This window comes from Panthera leo, chromosome A2, assembly GCF_018350215.1.
Source record: "Panthera leo isolate Ple1 chromosome A2, P.leo_Ple1_pat1.1, whole genome shotgun sequence".
Lineage (NCBI taxonomy): Eukaryota > Metazoa > Chordata > Mammalia > Carnivora > Felidae > Panthera > Panthera leo.
In genome coordinates, this window is record NC_056680.1 from 125,520,276 (window position 1) to 125,532,489 (window position 12,214).

At 42.4% G+C, this 12,214-nt stretch overlaps 1 protein-coding gene across 3 annotated transcripts in view; it reads right to left on the reverse strand.

Annotated features, from left to right (window-relative positions):
• Window positions 1–221: 221 nt before the first annotated feature.
• The window catches only part of AOAH (acyloxyacyl hydrolase), a 168,451-nt gene continuing 156,458 nt past the window's right edge, over window positions 222–12,214 (reverse strand). For all 3 annotated transcript variants that reach the window (XM_042922170.1, XM_042922186.1, XM_042922177.1), the window contains exons 21-22: window positions 11,220–11,296; window positions 222–1,648 (exon numbers count right to left, since the gene is read on the reverse strand). In XM_042922170.1, coding sequence (XP_042778104.1) covers window positions 1,520–1,648; window positions 11,220–11,296 — 206 coding nt within the window. In that variant the 3' untranslated portion in view covers window positions 222–1,519. The remainder of the gene's footprint in view (window positions 1,649–11,219; window positions 11,297–12,214) is intronic.

Here is a 12,214-nt window from a genome sequence, read left to right on the forward strand (position 1 = left end):
ACAAAGCTAGAAGCTGGTCCATGTCAATGGATGGTATACAGTGAGTGGGAGATTTGGTTTGTATTGGTGCCTAGTCAAAACAGAAGTATAGGGGCGGGGGAAAAACAAAAACAAAAAACCAAACCAAAACAGAAGTATATTCATATGAGGAATATATTCAATAATAAAGCATACACTATTATACACACACCAACATTTTAATTTTGTCTTTATTGAGACAAGGATTTAGGTGCAGGTGGTTTATTTGGGAAGCATCCAAGAAAGCAGGAATGAGGGAGCAATGAGTGATAGAAGGCAGGAGGAGGCACCATCGAAGGCATCATTGCCATGAACAAAGGGGATGATTCTGTCCCTGAGAAGCACACTGAATGCCTCCCAAACTGACCACTAAAGGAAGATGCTGATGCATTTATTCACGGTTTCCTGGGACCACTGGGGTAGACCTGCCCCACATCTCTGGGCTCTGTCAAGCAAGTTTTGAGGGCAGAATGTGGGAAGATGTGCTCACGTGAGGTGGGATGCTGGCAGTGTGATGTGGGTCTCGATATACAGCCACTGACCCCTGAATCCATGGCTGCATCAGATATGGGCAAGGGAGGTGACACACCAATGAGAATGGTGTGCAATAGAATTTACCAGAATTCCTGTGCTTATATGGACGCAAAACTTTAACAATACTTGAACAATACTACAAATAGGGAGTGTGACTGTAACAGATCCTACTCAAAAAAAATTGGATAGAGGTCTTCCCAATGTGACAATTCTAAAAGTTTACATGACTTTACCAATAATGAATTGTGGAGCTGCAAGAAACTCTTCTAAATTATCAGTTAAAAGCAAGGCATTTCACTTTTCTGTCCTTTCTTTAGACAATGATATCACCAAATCATTGTTCTGGGAAAAGACGATGAGATTGTGCAGCCAAAGAAAGTAAGAAAACATTTTAAAGAAAGAAAAATTGTCACATTTTTCAATCATCTGGATTTTAAACAAATTTGTAATTTGTTGTGATTTCTTTTCTCATTCTAAATAAACATTCAAGTCGGTAACTAATTTTGTGTTTATAGTCTTGTGCTCTGATGTGAGAGTCCTTGGCAGCCAGCCACAGCCTCCCTAGGGGCAGTACCCACTTGCTGGCCATCTTGAAGAAGCAGCAACAGAGCAAGGGCAAGTCCTGGCACACCAAGACCCGGGGTAAGGTGCTGAGCACTGCTGGACTTCTCATTTGTTTTTAGAACAATTAGCTGTGAAAGGGCACACTCTCTTGTTTGGAATGGCATCCAAAACACTTTATTAAAGGTTACTTGGAAGGTCAATTGGAGGGAACTGATCCTTGAAACACACAGAATCACATGCTGTCATTTAGATACACTCCAAAATCAGAGAAAATCACTTTTCAAAGTTGCTGCTGGAGGAACCAATGAGTCTGTCAAATGGCAGCCCTATAACCATTTGTTGAATGAATTTACCCAAGTTTTTGCCTCACTGAGCTTTCCAGGAATGCATATCCTGAAGGCACTCAGTGGCCCCCTTGATCTCCAAACACCTGTTCAATCTGAGGGTTGAATGGATTCTCCTTTCCCAGAACCTGGGGCCAATGAAGTTCCACTTTCTTCCATAAGCGATCTGCCAACAGCAGCAAAGCCACCTGCAAGAGAGAACCCAAAGGAGGAATAAAAGGAAAATTACAACAAAATAAAGAATTTAGCAGCAGGATTTATTGTATTCTTTGTATGGTGGGCAGACTCCAGAATGGTCCCCATGATGCCTACATTTGTGTCTTTGTATGATCCTCTTACTTTGATGTGGGTGGGACCTATCACTTGGTTCTAAACATGGGATATGGATGTCACTTCAGTGATTGTGTAACATTGTCTAAGACTCTGCTTTGCTAGCAGTCTTGCTTGGGAGACTCTCCTTGTGGGATTGATGAAGTAAGAAGGCTCGTCAGGAAGTCCACACGGCAAGGGGCTGACATCCAGCAAGAAGCTGGGTCCTCAGTCCTACATCCACAAGGAAATGAATGAATTCTGCCAACAACCCAAGTTATTCTAAAGTCAATTCTTCCTCAGGTGAGTCTCTGGATGAGGACGTGGCCCGGATGACACACCTGGATGTTAGCCTTGTGAGGTCCTGAGCAGAGGAGCCAGTTAAACTGTGCCAGCACTCTGACCCACAGAAACTGTGAGTTCTGGATTATTTTGAGCTGCTACCTTTGAGGTGATTTTTTATTTAGTAACAGACAGCAGGTGCACATTTTCATTTATCTGTGGGCAGCTAATACCGACTGCAGGCCTCAGTCTTGGTTGGATCTTGGGATGGATCCTTCCTTCAAGGAACTCCAGTCTAGGGAGGGAACCAGACATGCAAAATGACATCATCAAACCCACAGGGGGCGCTGTGAGAGGCTGGAAGGGGAGGAGGTGCCAACTCTGCTGCGGGGGGGCAGGGAAGGGGGGGCAGGTCCTCTCTAAGGAGGGTGATGGTGGAGCTGAATTTTCAAGGGGAGTTCACCAAGAGGGATTATGTGGGAAACATTGCACCTGGTCGAGGACACAACGTGTGTAAAGACAGATGGTGTGGGAGAGAATGGCATGGTGGGCAACTCTGGGGGTCTGGGAGATGAGGCTGCATGGTCACTGGGTTGAAGCAGGCTGTGAGCACGAAGAGTGTGGCTGGGGTGCCAGGGTGAACAATGATTGGCTTAATGCACAACAGGCCTGTCTCTGGCTTTCCCAGCTTAATGCCCACTCTCAGGTTGCTTTGTTTTACAGCAGGTCTCCCTTCACTCGTGATGTTAGCAGGATCCATTCTTGGTTGTCCCATCCTCTGGCTTGTCATTAACATGCTTGCGATGAGGAGTCTTTCTCTGCAGATAATGCCTTATTTAGCAAATGGGGCCTGGCCAGGCATTGAGGCCCTAGGTGGCTATATCTCCAAAGGGTTTTTTAATACTGAAAGATAAATGTGATTGCTGAAGACCTTAGGGGGGGCACACATTATTCATGGCAGATGCTCAGGGATGTCCCCAACTTTACTCAGAAGCATGTGGACCTTGTCTCCAAAGGGCAGGTCCCGTTCACCATTCCTATAGGCAGGGCCTCCAGCTCCCCGTGTTTGGGGATGTTTGGCAGCCCCCTTCTACTCTCTCGGCTGCAATTCTCTCACTTGCAAAATGAGCGGACTAGAGCAAACAGTCTAAAGACCTTTCTGGGTCTAAATGGTGTGTAAGGTTTTAGCAGTTGTTAGAAAAAACTAGAACTGGCTAAGTTGCTACATTAAATAGCCCCAGTATTTTAATACATTCCTGAGCCTTCTGAGGTACACCCGAAATTCTATCTATCCAGAAATGTAATCTTGATCATATCCATGTGGTGTCTAATAGAAACTCACCCTACCCACCCACCACATATACACATACCACATACACACCCCTAACACCACACACATCACATCACACCACACACACCATATCCACCCTCTTCCCCCACATCACAGACACACACACACACACACACACACACACACACACACCCCTCTACACTCATACCACCCCTCCCCCTAGGCTAACTGTCAAGCCAGCAGATTCCTGGGAAGGGGGTGATCATCTCTCACACACTAAGCAATCAGTGTCTTCAAAGCTCTTGTGGCTGTTTTTCCTGCTATTTCTCAACGAAGGAGGCTGCTGCCATGTCTGTGAAAGATCACTGCTTCTTCTTTTATGTTTTTTGCCTTTCTACTTGGTACACCTAAGCTGTCTTCTTAACAATTATGTGAAACCAAGGCATTTGTGGTTATTTATTTCCCAATCTAAATTAATATAGGAGGAGATGGGGTGAGGATACGAAAAGGAAAGTTAAAAGGAAGGAGATCAGCTTTCAGCATGTGGTAACTGTTTGGTTTGAAAGCAATTAGTTGGCTGTCACTCTAATGGAGATGAAAATATTTATGAATGTGCACTGCTAATATATTGGGTCTAAAGTGAGAGTGGCATGGCTATTATTAAACTAGAGACTTGTGACAAAATGACCTACTATAATCATTCACTCATGTGACAAACATTTATTGAGCACCTACCATGGGCTTCTCTTATAACCAACCTCCTATTATAACTCCCATGATGCACAGGGCAAGGCACAGTCACCCTCTACCCTCATTACTCCAACTTAGCCATTCCTTGAACATGAACTTTCTTCCGTGCTTCCCTAGTCATAGTTTAAAATAGTAAAGCAATACCTATTCACTGGAGAAAAATTTAAAAAGACAATTAAGCAGAAAGAGAAAACAATAAAAGTCATCTGTAATTATAATAGAGGTAGCCAATGTTAACAGTGGGTGTAGAGCCTTGCACGTGCACACACATACACACACAAATTGAATCCTTCTGTAAATATCATTTTATAATCTGCTCTTTCTGAGGTATGATTTACACACAGTAAAATTAACTTCCTGTGATAAACAGCTTCATGAGTGTTGACAAATGCATACACTTGAATAATCGCCCCCACAATCTGTAATCTGCTTTTATTTATTTTGCTTTATATTACAAACATATTTCTGTGTCACTAAAGGTAGATCTACATCATTGTTTTTATTCAGTGCACAGTACTCCATCACATGGGTGCAAGATAATTTACTTCACCGGTGGAGACTTTTGTCACACATCTCCCTAACATTTGTCCTCAGGACAAGGGACAGGGACAGCCTCCTCCTGCCAGCATACACAACCTCTGCAGCACGGAAGGGGTTCAGAGGCTGCCTTGCTCAGTAACCCTACCAAACACATGCATGGGATGAAATCTGGTCTAGCAGAAGGCTAGCTAATAGGAGGTTGTAGTTAAGTGGGATTTTCTGGTTAACGGAGGTAGGCCCTTCAGAGTCTCTTCCTTTGCAGTTGACTCAGCTGCCTGCATGCTCTTGCACGGCCCCAGCTGCAGTGAGTCCAGATAGCTGCCGCGTGGGTGGTGCTTCTCTGGCCCACACACCACTGCCAACTCCAGCAGGTGTGCCCCTTCCTCTGGCTAAGCCCACATCTGAGGAGCACTGGTGCTTTTTTTGCAGGCACACATGCAGCCTCAGTGCTTTTGTGGGATATTGCCACGCACCTGTCCGCCTGCTGCTGCTGCTGCTGTTTAGGGGCCCTCATGCTACCAAATCCATGTGGTGGTCAGGGGTCCACCGCAAAGGCTCCTCTTTGAGGTTTTCATGAAAGGAGCAACAAAGAAGGGTGACTTAACGCCCCAATGTCCTATGTGAGTTTGGCAAAACAGGTCTTTCAGTTTTTGTCTGTAGCCCCAGAATCTCTCAGGATTGAGGTGTGAGTCCAGAGAGAGAAGGATGGGAGGAAACTGGTGTAGTTTCTTGATTGGATTCTTGCTATTAGCCACCATATGGCTTTTAGAATCTCTCTCCCTTCTGATGACAGTTTTTAAATTGAGCCACACTTCTTTGCTCAACCACATTTATACTTATGCTGAGTTCCTCTCCAGGAGAGCCTCTGGTCCTCCAAGCAAACATAACTGTGTGGAGTCCACCCCACAAGTTCATGAGACACATCTGGACACAGCAGAAGCCCAGCAGTGGTCACTGCTGCACATAATCCAGGATTCTTTCACGTGCCTGTTTCGTAAACTAATTTCATGTATTTTGCTACAAAAATAGAACTCTTTAGTAAGACAACTATAAAATCAAACCCTAAACAGTAACTACCTTTTTGCAATATTTAAAAGAAGAAATGCAATTCAAAGCAAGATTGCATAGGTTTTACCAAAAGCTTATCATCCCTGATCCCTTTTAAGTTGAACCCTGGCTAAATTTAACTCTGGGGTTTTATGAGACCAAAGTTAAAAATGCACTCTGAATTTATTTTTCCTGTAGGAAGAACATTTCTGGGCTATTTTGGTAAGATTGCTTTTTAAACGCCTGCAGGGAAGTCCTAACTAACCACAGGGAAGGCATGGCTTTGCTTCTCGGGGCTCTTAATCTGCCCACAAACACAATCTATTGGGCCTGGTTACCTTTGGTCCCAATTAATTTTAAATTTGTAAACTGACAACATGACAATGATGTAAGATGGATTTAAACACTGACATCTATGGAAAAAGGTAAAGTCCCGGCTCTAGCCCCTCTGTGCTGACTCAGTGTGTCATTCCAGAAGCACTGCTACTAGCTGGCTTCATGTAGAAAGCAAAGTGAAGAGATATGGTCCCTGGTGCCTAGGCAGGGCCAGCCTAAAATGACTGGGTTTGAGGGTTCCCTGGCCCAGAAGGCCCTCCTCTCCACCCTACCCACTGCCAACATTGCTTCCTTCTTAGAGGAACTCCACAAGTCTGCTCAGGACTTCGGGTTCCCAGGGGCTTACGTGCTGAGATAAACAAACCCCTGCAGACTATTAACATTTAATAGCCAATTTTATATATATATGTATATATATATATATATATATATACACACACCAAGTATATATATAATTATATATATAATATTATAATATATAATATATTATATATATTAATATATTAATATATAATATATTATATATTTAATATATTAATATAATATATATATTATATATTAATATATATATTAATTATATATAATTAATATATATATACCAATATATATTTACAATACAAATATAATTTATATATATATATATATATATATATATATATATATATACCAAGTACATATATAATGCAAAACCAATCCATTGATTATTTATCTTTTGTCTGACTCTAGTATTGTACAAGGTCCAGGGCTCAAGAGAAGGTGGAGATGATGTCATGGAAACTTTATTGCTTGCAACGAGAGGTTTAGGAGGATGGTTTGAGTTGCTGTTGGCTTTATGAGAGCAGAGGGCTGTGCTGGGCAAAGCTGCTAAGGCAGGAGGGGTCAGGTATGTTTAGCTGAGTGGTCTCAGAGTAGTCAAGGAATCTGGACTTGATGTATGTCTGTGGCTCTTTCAGCATTTTTTATTTACTATTGTCTGGTTTTAGGCAGAGATCTCCTAAGTGTCTCTTCAGAGGCTTAACTTCGCAGATATTTTAAAAAGTGATTATTTGAACTGGTAGAATTGTTGCCGCTTCTGCAGGCCACAGACCTGGGTCTTGGGTCTTTGTAATATCATTTCTTTTATAAGTCAGGCTTCCTTTGCATTTTGTCAGCAGTTTGGCTGCCATTTTCCCCTCTTCACTACATCTGCTCTTGCTGGAGGCAATGGGCAATGGCCACAATTTGATCCCGTGGCCCAATCCATCCTTGAGAGTGCTTCCAGTTCTCAACTAGATGCTGGTGATTTCCAAACCTGTGTCCCCTAGCTGGGCCCCTGTCCTGAGATCAGAACCCATCAATTTGATCTAATGCTGATTTAGACAATTCCATCTGAATTTTGTGCAGGCACCCCAAATTCAGAATGCTCAAATCTGCCCTTTCTTCTTTGGGGTTCCTTGACTTGGTTTTTTTCATTTCTGTTCATCCAAATGCCCAGTCCTGTGAGTCATCTCCTTCCTACCCACCAAACCCCATCAACCATCATGTCCAGCATTATAACCTTCTATGTCTCCCCCTCATACTAAAGAAGTTATTTTTTAAATTTCTGGTTCTACGTTTGGGGAGTGAGATGAAAAGATAAAGCAGTTCTCAGTCTATATTGGGAGTTTTCCTTTGCCTGGTTATTTCCATTAAAATATAAGCAAAGATGGTGGATGTAATTTGGTTAAAAAATTATAATGTATCAATCATAACACAACTCATGTTTGTACTTAAACTTGTCTTCCTAAGAAAATTGGAGAAGTTGAGTCAATAGTGGTTAGACACTTCCGCTGCTTCTCTAGCAGAATTTTAGGAAGAATAGGCCAATAAGATAAAGCCTGTTCCCCCTTTGGTGGTTAAGGGACCAGGACCAGCTGTTTTTGCTTGGATAGGAATTGGTGAGATGGCATTTGAACAAGTCCCGAGTCTACTCCTTTGGTTGGTATTCTGTCCATGCCATTAGCATGAGGTCCTTAAACCAACATTGCCCATCTTGCTCTTTTAAGATGGAAAAGATGTGGACTCCCATAGCTGACCATGTTTTGTGGACCATGTGCTTGTGTGTGTGTGTGTGTGTGTGTGTGTGTGTGTGTGTGTGTGGCAATTTTAAGTGTTAGTTTTTAAACTATTAACATAAGGATCTAAAAGGATCCATTAACACTCCCTCTGCTGTAAGGTGCTTCATTGGGAGGGGAGTTTGCAGGTTCCTCCAGAGGCTCCTCTTCAAGGCCTCAAGTCACAAGTCTATCCTGATGTGCTCGCATCTGCAGCTCCCACCCAGACCCCTTCCTGAGCTCTAAGCTTGCATATTATCTGCTAAAAGGACATCCTCATTTTGGATGTCCTGTAGGCAACTTGAGTCCAACATGTGACAAACTCCTCAAACCACTCCATCCTGTGTGTTCTTTACCTCAGTGAGCAACAGAATCATCTATCCAATCTCTCAAGTCATAAAAAGTGTTACGCTAAGCATCTCTTTCTCTTTCACCCTCACATCCAATAAACGACCATGTTCTGTGGACTTAACTGTGAATGAAACTCAATACAAACCTTTCTCTTTCTGCCTATTCCTCCTGGGCCATCACCTGTCACACACAGAAGCTTCTCCAGATGGTCTCCCTCCCTCTAGCGGGGCCCTACTGCACCATTCTCCAGGATGCTACCACAAGTCTGGTTATTTTTCTTTCTTGCTTAAAAACCTTCAGTGGCTCCCTCTTCCCCACAGGAAAAAGGTCAAATCCCATACAGGCATTACGTAATCTGGTCTCTGAATACTTGTCTTGATTCCTCTCTCTCAATCCCCCTCCCATACTCTTTGTCCTGGCCTCACTGCGGCACTTTTACTTCCTCCAACATGCCCTGTTGTTTTTTTGTTTTGTTTTTTTTTTTCATTCAGGTCTTGGCCAGTGCATTTCCTCTGCTCAGAACACTTTGTGCAGACCCTCCCTCTTCTCTGCACTTGACTAGCTCTTGGTCTTAGCTCTGAGTGGGCGCCTCTGAAAACTCTTCCAAACACCCCTCTCTCCCATCCCATCCCTCACAGTGCTTCCATATACCGGGCTTGCACAAATGGAAGCATCAACCACTTTCTATTTAATTATCTGTTCACTTGTCATTCTTTCCCTCTATACTATAATCTCCTTAGATGGCAGGGGCAGTTTCTTGTTCACTCTTGAATTCTCACTGTGTTTGACATGGGGTGGGCACTCAATAAACATTTTTGGATGGCACGTTGCAGTCTGGACTCTTCAGTTCAATATACATGACGAATAGGCAGGTTTTCATCATGGCTACCCATTGGTGCCCACTTGCAATGTGGCTCCACCACGCCATCATCCACTACCAGCATGTGAACAAATCTCTCAGGAATAACATACAATTATGGCACATACCGATTTTCAGCTTTTTTATATTTATTTATTTATTTATTTATTTATTTATTTATTTATTTAGAAGTAGGCTTCACGTCTGACATGGGGCTGGAAGTCACAACCTTGAGATCAAGAGTTGCATACTCTACTGACTGAGCCTGCCAGGTGCCTCCCTGATTTTCAGCTTTTGACCCTGTTCTCAATAATTAGTTATAGGCAAAACTGTTTGAGTGCAAGATAAAGCCTTAATTTGACACACTTTGAACCCTAATATTATTTTAAGTGTCAGGGACAGGATGGCCTTTTGATGGATCAGACAGATAGGTCCAGAAGGATAAAACAAAGCTATTTTTGACCCTCTGCTTTTTAGTCTGTTCCTAATTAACTCCTTCTATATTTCTTTATATCCTCAATTCTCTACAGAATCAGAAAGGTAAAATTCTGTGACTTGTGGGAATAACAAGAACCACTACCTAATTATTGCCACAAAGAAAGTCTCCATATTAAAAATTACTCTATAACGAAAGTCATCATTTCTGTGGGGAGAAGAAATCTAGTATTTAGCCAATTTCTAGGCAATAATTCTGTTGGATCAGTTCATCCAAATGAGACACAGGAAAATTAGATATTCTGAGGTGGGTTACTTAGATTTATTTATTTATTTATTTATTTTTGGTTGTTGAAAACAGGGAGATGGGTATTTAAATGCTTACTTTAAATTTTCCCAGCATTTGTGGGACTCCACTGTATATTCATCTGTCAGTGGAGCGGCACTTTTTTGTTTTTCCCAATGAGGCAGTTCTTAGCCCTGTCTGTAGGTACTCCCTGGAGCCTACAGTGCATTTCATTCAAGCTCCTGAGGGGATGGTCAGCTCTCCCTGTGCCCCAGCTGACCACCGAGACAGGGGCCATGACGAGAGCACACCAGGATGCTTCTCTGGTTTAGACCCTTGTCATTGCCACACTGTACCCACCAAAGGCTAGGCCAGAAAGACTACAGTTGCAAAGGATTGCCAGCTTTCAAAATTTGAAAAGTGACAGAATTACCCCCATACTTATTCATTTGTTTTTTAAAGGAAGATACATCATGAGCAAGTCTAGTATGTATAACAGATAAAAGTGGAGCTTCCCTTGTTGAAGTTCGGATAAAGGAGAGCATGTGGGTAGGAAGGGACAGAGTCCCTCCAGCTCCCCTTGCTCTGGGAAGAGGCCAGAGTAGAACTACTTTCTAGAATTGTACCTTGGAACCCTAGATAAGACACAGCTCTTACTGCAGGATATTGGTAAGGACACTGTTCTCCTCTCATTCAGTGTCCTTTCTGGAAAGATCCATAGAAGAAATTTCTCATAGGTCTCTCTTCCAGGAATCCTTGTGATTGTTTTTGAGTATGTGACTTATTTATTTATTTATTTATTTATTTATTTATTTACTTACTTATGTATTTATGTATGTATGTATGTATTTATTTATTTATTTATTTTAATGGGGGCCATGACTTATGCCTCTTTTTACATCAGTCCCTAGACCACACAGCTGATTTTGTAGGCTCTCACCAGCAGTTTCTCAGGACCACCCTGCACACATTTTATCAACTGTAGACATTAAGTGAGGAAGCCAGGTATCATTTCTATCTTATTGGCTTTTTACTCTGATTTTCACTTTATTTTATTGAATCTTCTATTTTACACATGTGTTTACATTACCTCAAATTTTTTCTGGAACAAAATGGGATAATGATAAACATAGATGCATAACTATATTTTAAATGTAACCCAAGATATAACCTTCAGCCACTGCTGTGTGATTGCACTTACCTCATTGGGGTGGAATCCATCCACTGGTTCAATGAGCTGCCAGGGCTCCCCGCCTCTCTTCTGCCACTCCTCTGTCACTGCAGGGCACACACACAACCAGAGGATTAACTGCATGCTTCTATGAGTGACCAAGTGACTGCCAGCTTTTGATGTTAGAGAGCAAGGACCAAGTGGAAAATGTCAGAGCTGCCCACCACCCCTGGGGTGATGCTTACTCAATTGTGGCTGCTCTGGGCTATTATCTCTGTCTGGAGGCTTTCTGAATGGAAGTGATCTTCCCATTGTATGGTCTTCTTTTTCTTAACTCAGGAAGAAAATGTGTGAGGGTATTAGGTGAAGATGGTTTGTGCAGTGAAGAGGGTGGTGAGAAAAGGTGAGCTCTGAAATATTCAACATCAATGTAAATTCACCTCATTTCTCAGTGGGTGAGTATTGCAAGAAAAGGAGGGAAAATTAAACATTTGTTAACATCTCTTTATGTAGGCTGCCATTTCCAGATACTGCCTGTGTATGTCAAGCAATCACCATTAAAAGTCATATAGTTTGCCAGAAATATAATTACATAAAATTATCTCAACATCACATTTAGAGTGAGTATGGCAACAAAGGAAATATTATGAGCCCCAAAGTGATGAAAAGCAATAAAACTGCCCTTCAACAGGAGTAAGAGATCAAGAATATCAGTTGCTCCAAGGCAACAGCACCATTAACTCTACAGTGTAATACTACACAGCCAGGAAGAACTCCTCAAGGAAATTCCAAGTCCCTAGAGAGCCTCCAGAAATAAATATTTGAAATGTACTGCTCCCAGCATCACCAATACCTTCACTTCCTTGCTGTCCAGAGAGGGGAGCAAGACATAGATTTTTCCAGTTCTTCCCCCTCCACCTGACAAAGACTCAAGAGCAGGGATGTGCGCTCTCTTCGTTCCCCCATGCCCCTCATCTCACCCCAAGGGAAGGAATGAAAATTCTACTGGAAGCTTTGACTGGGCA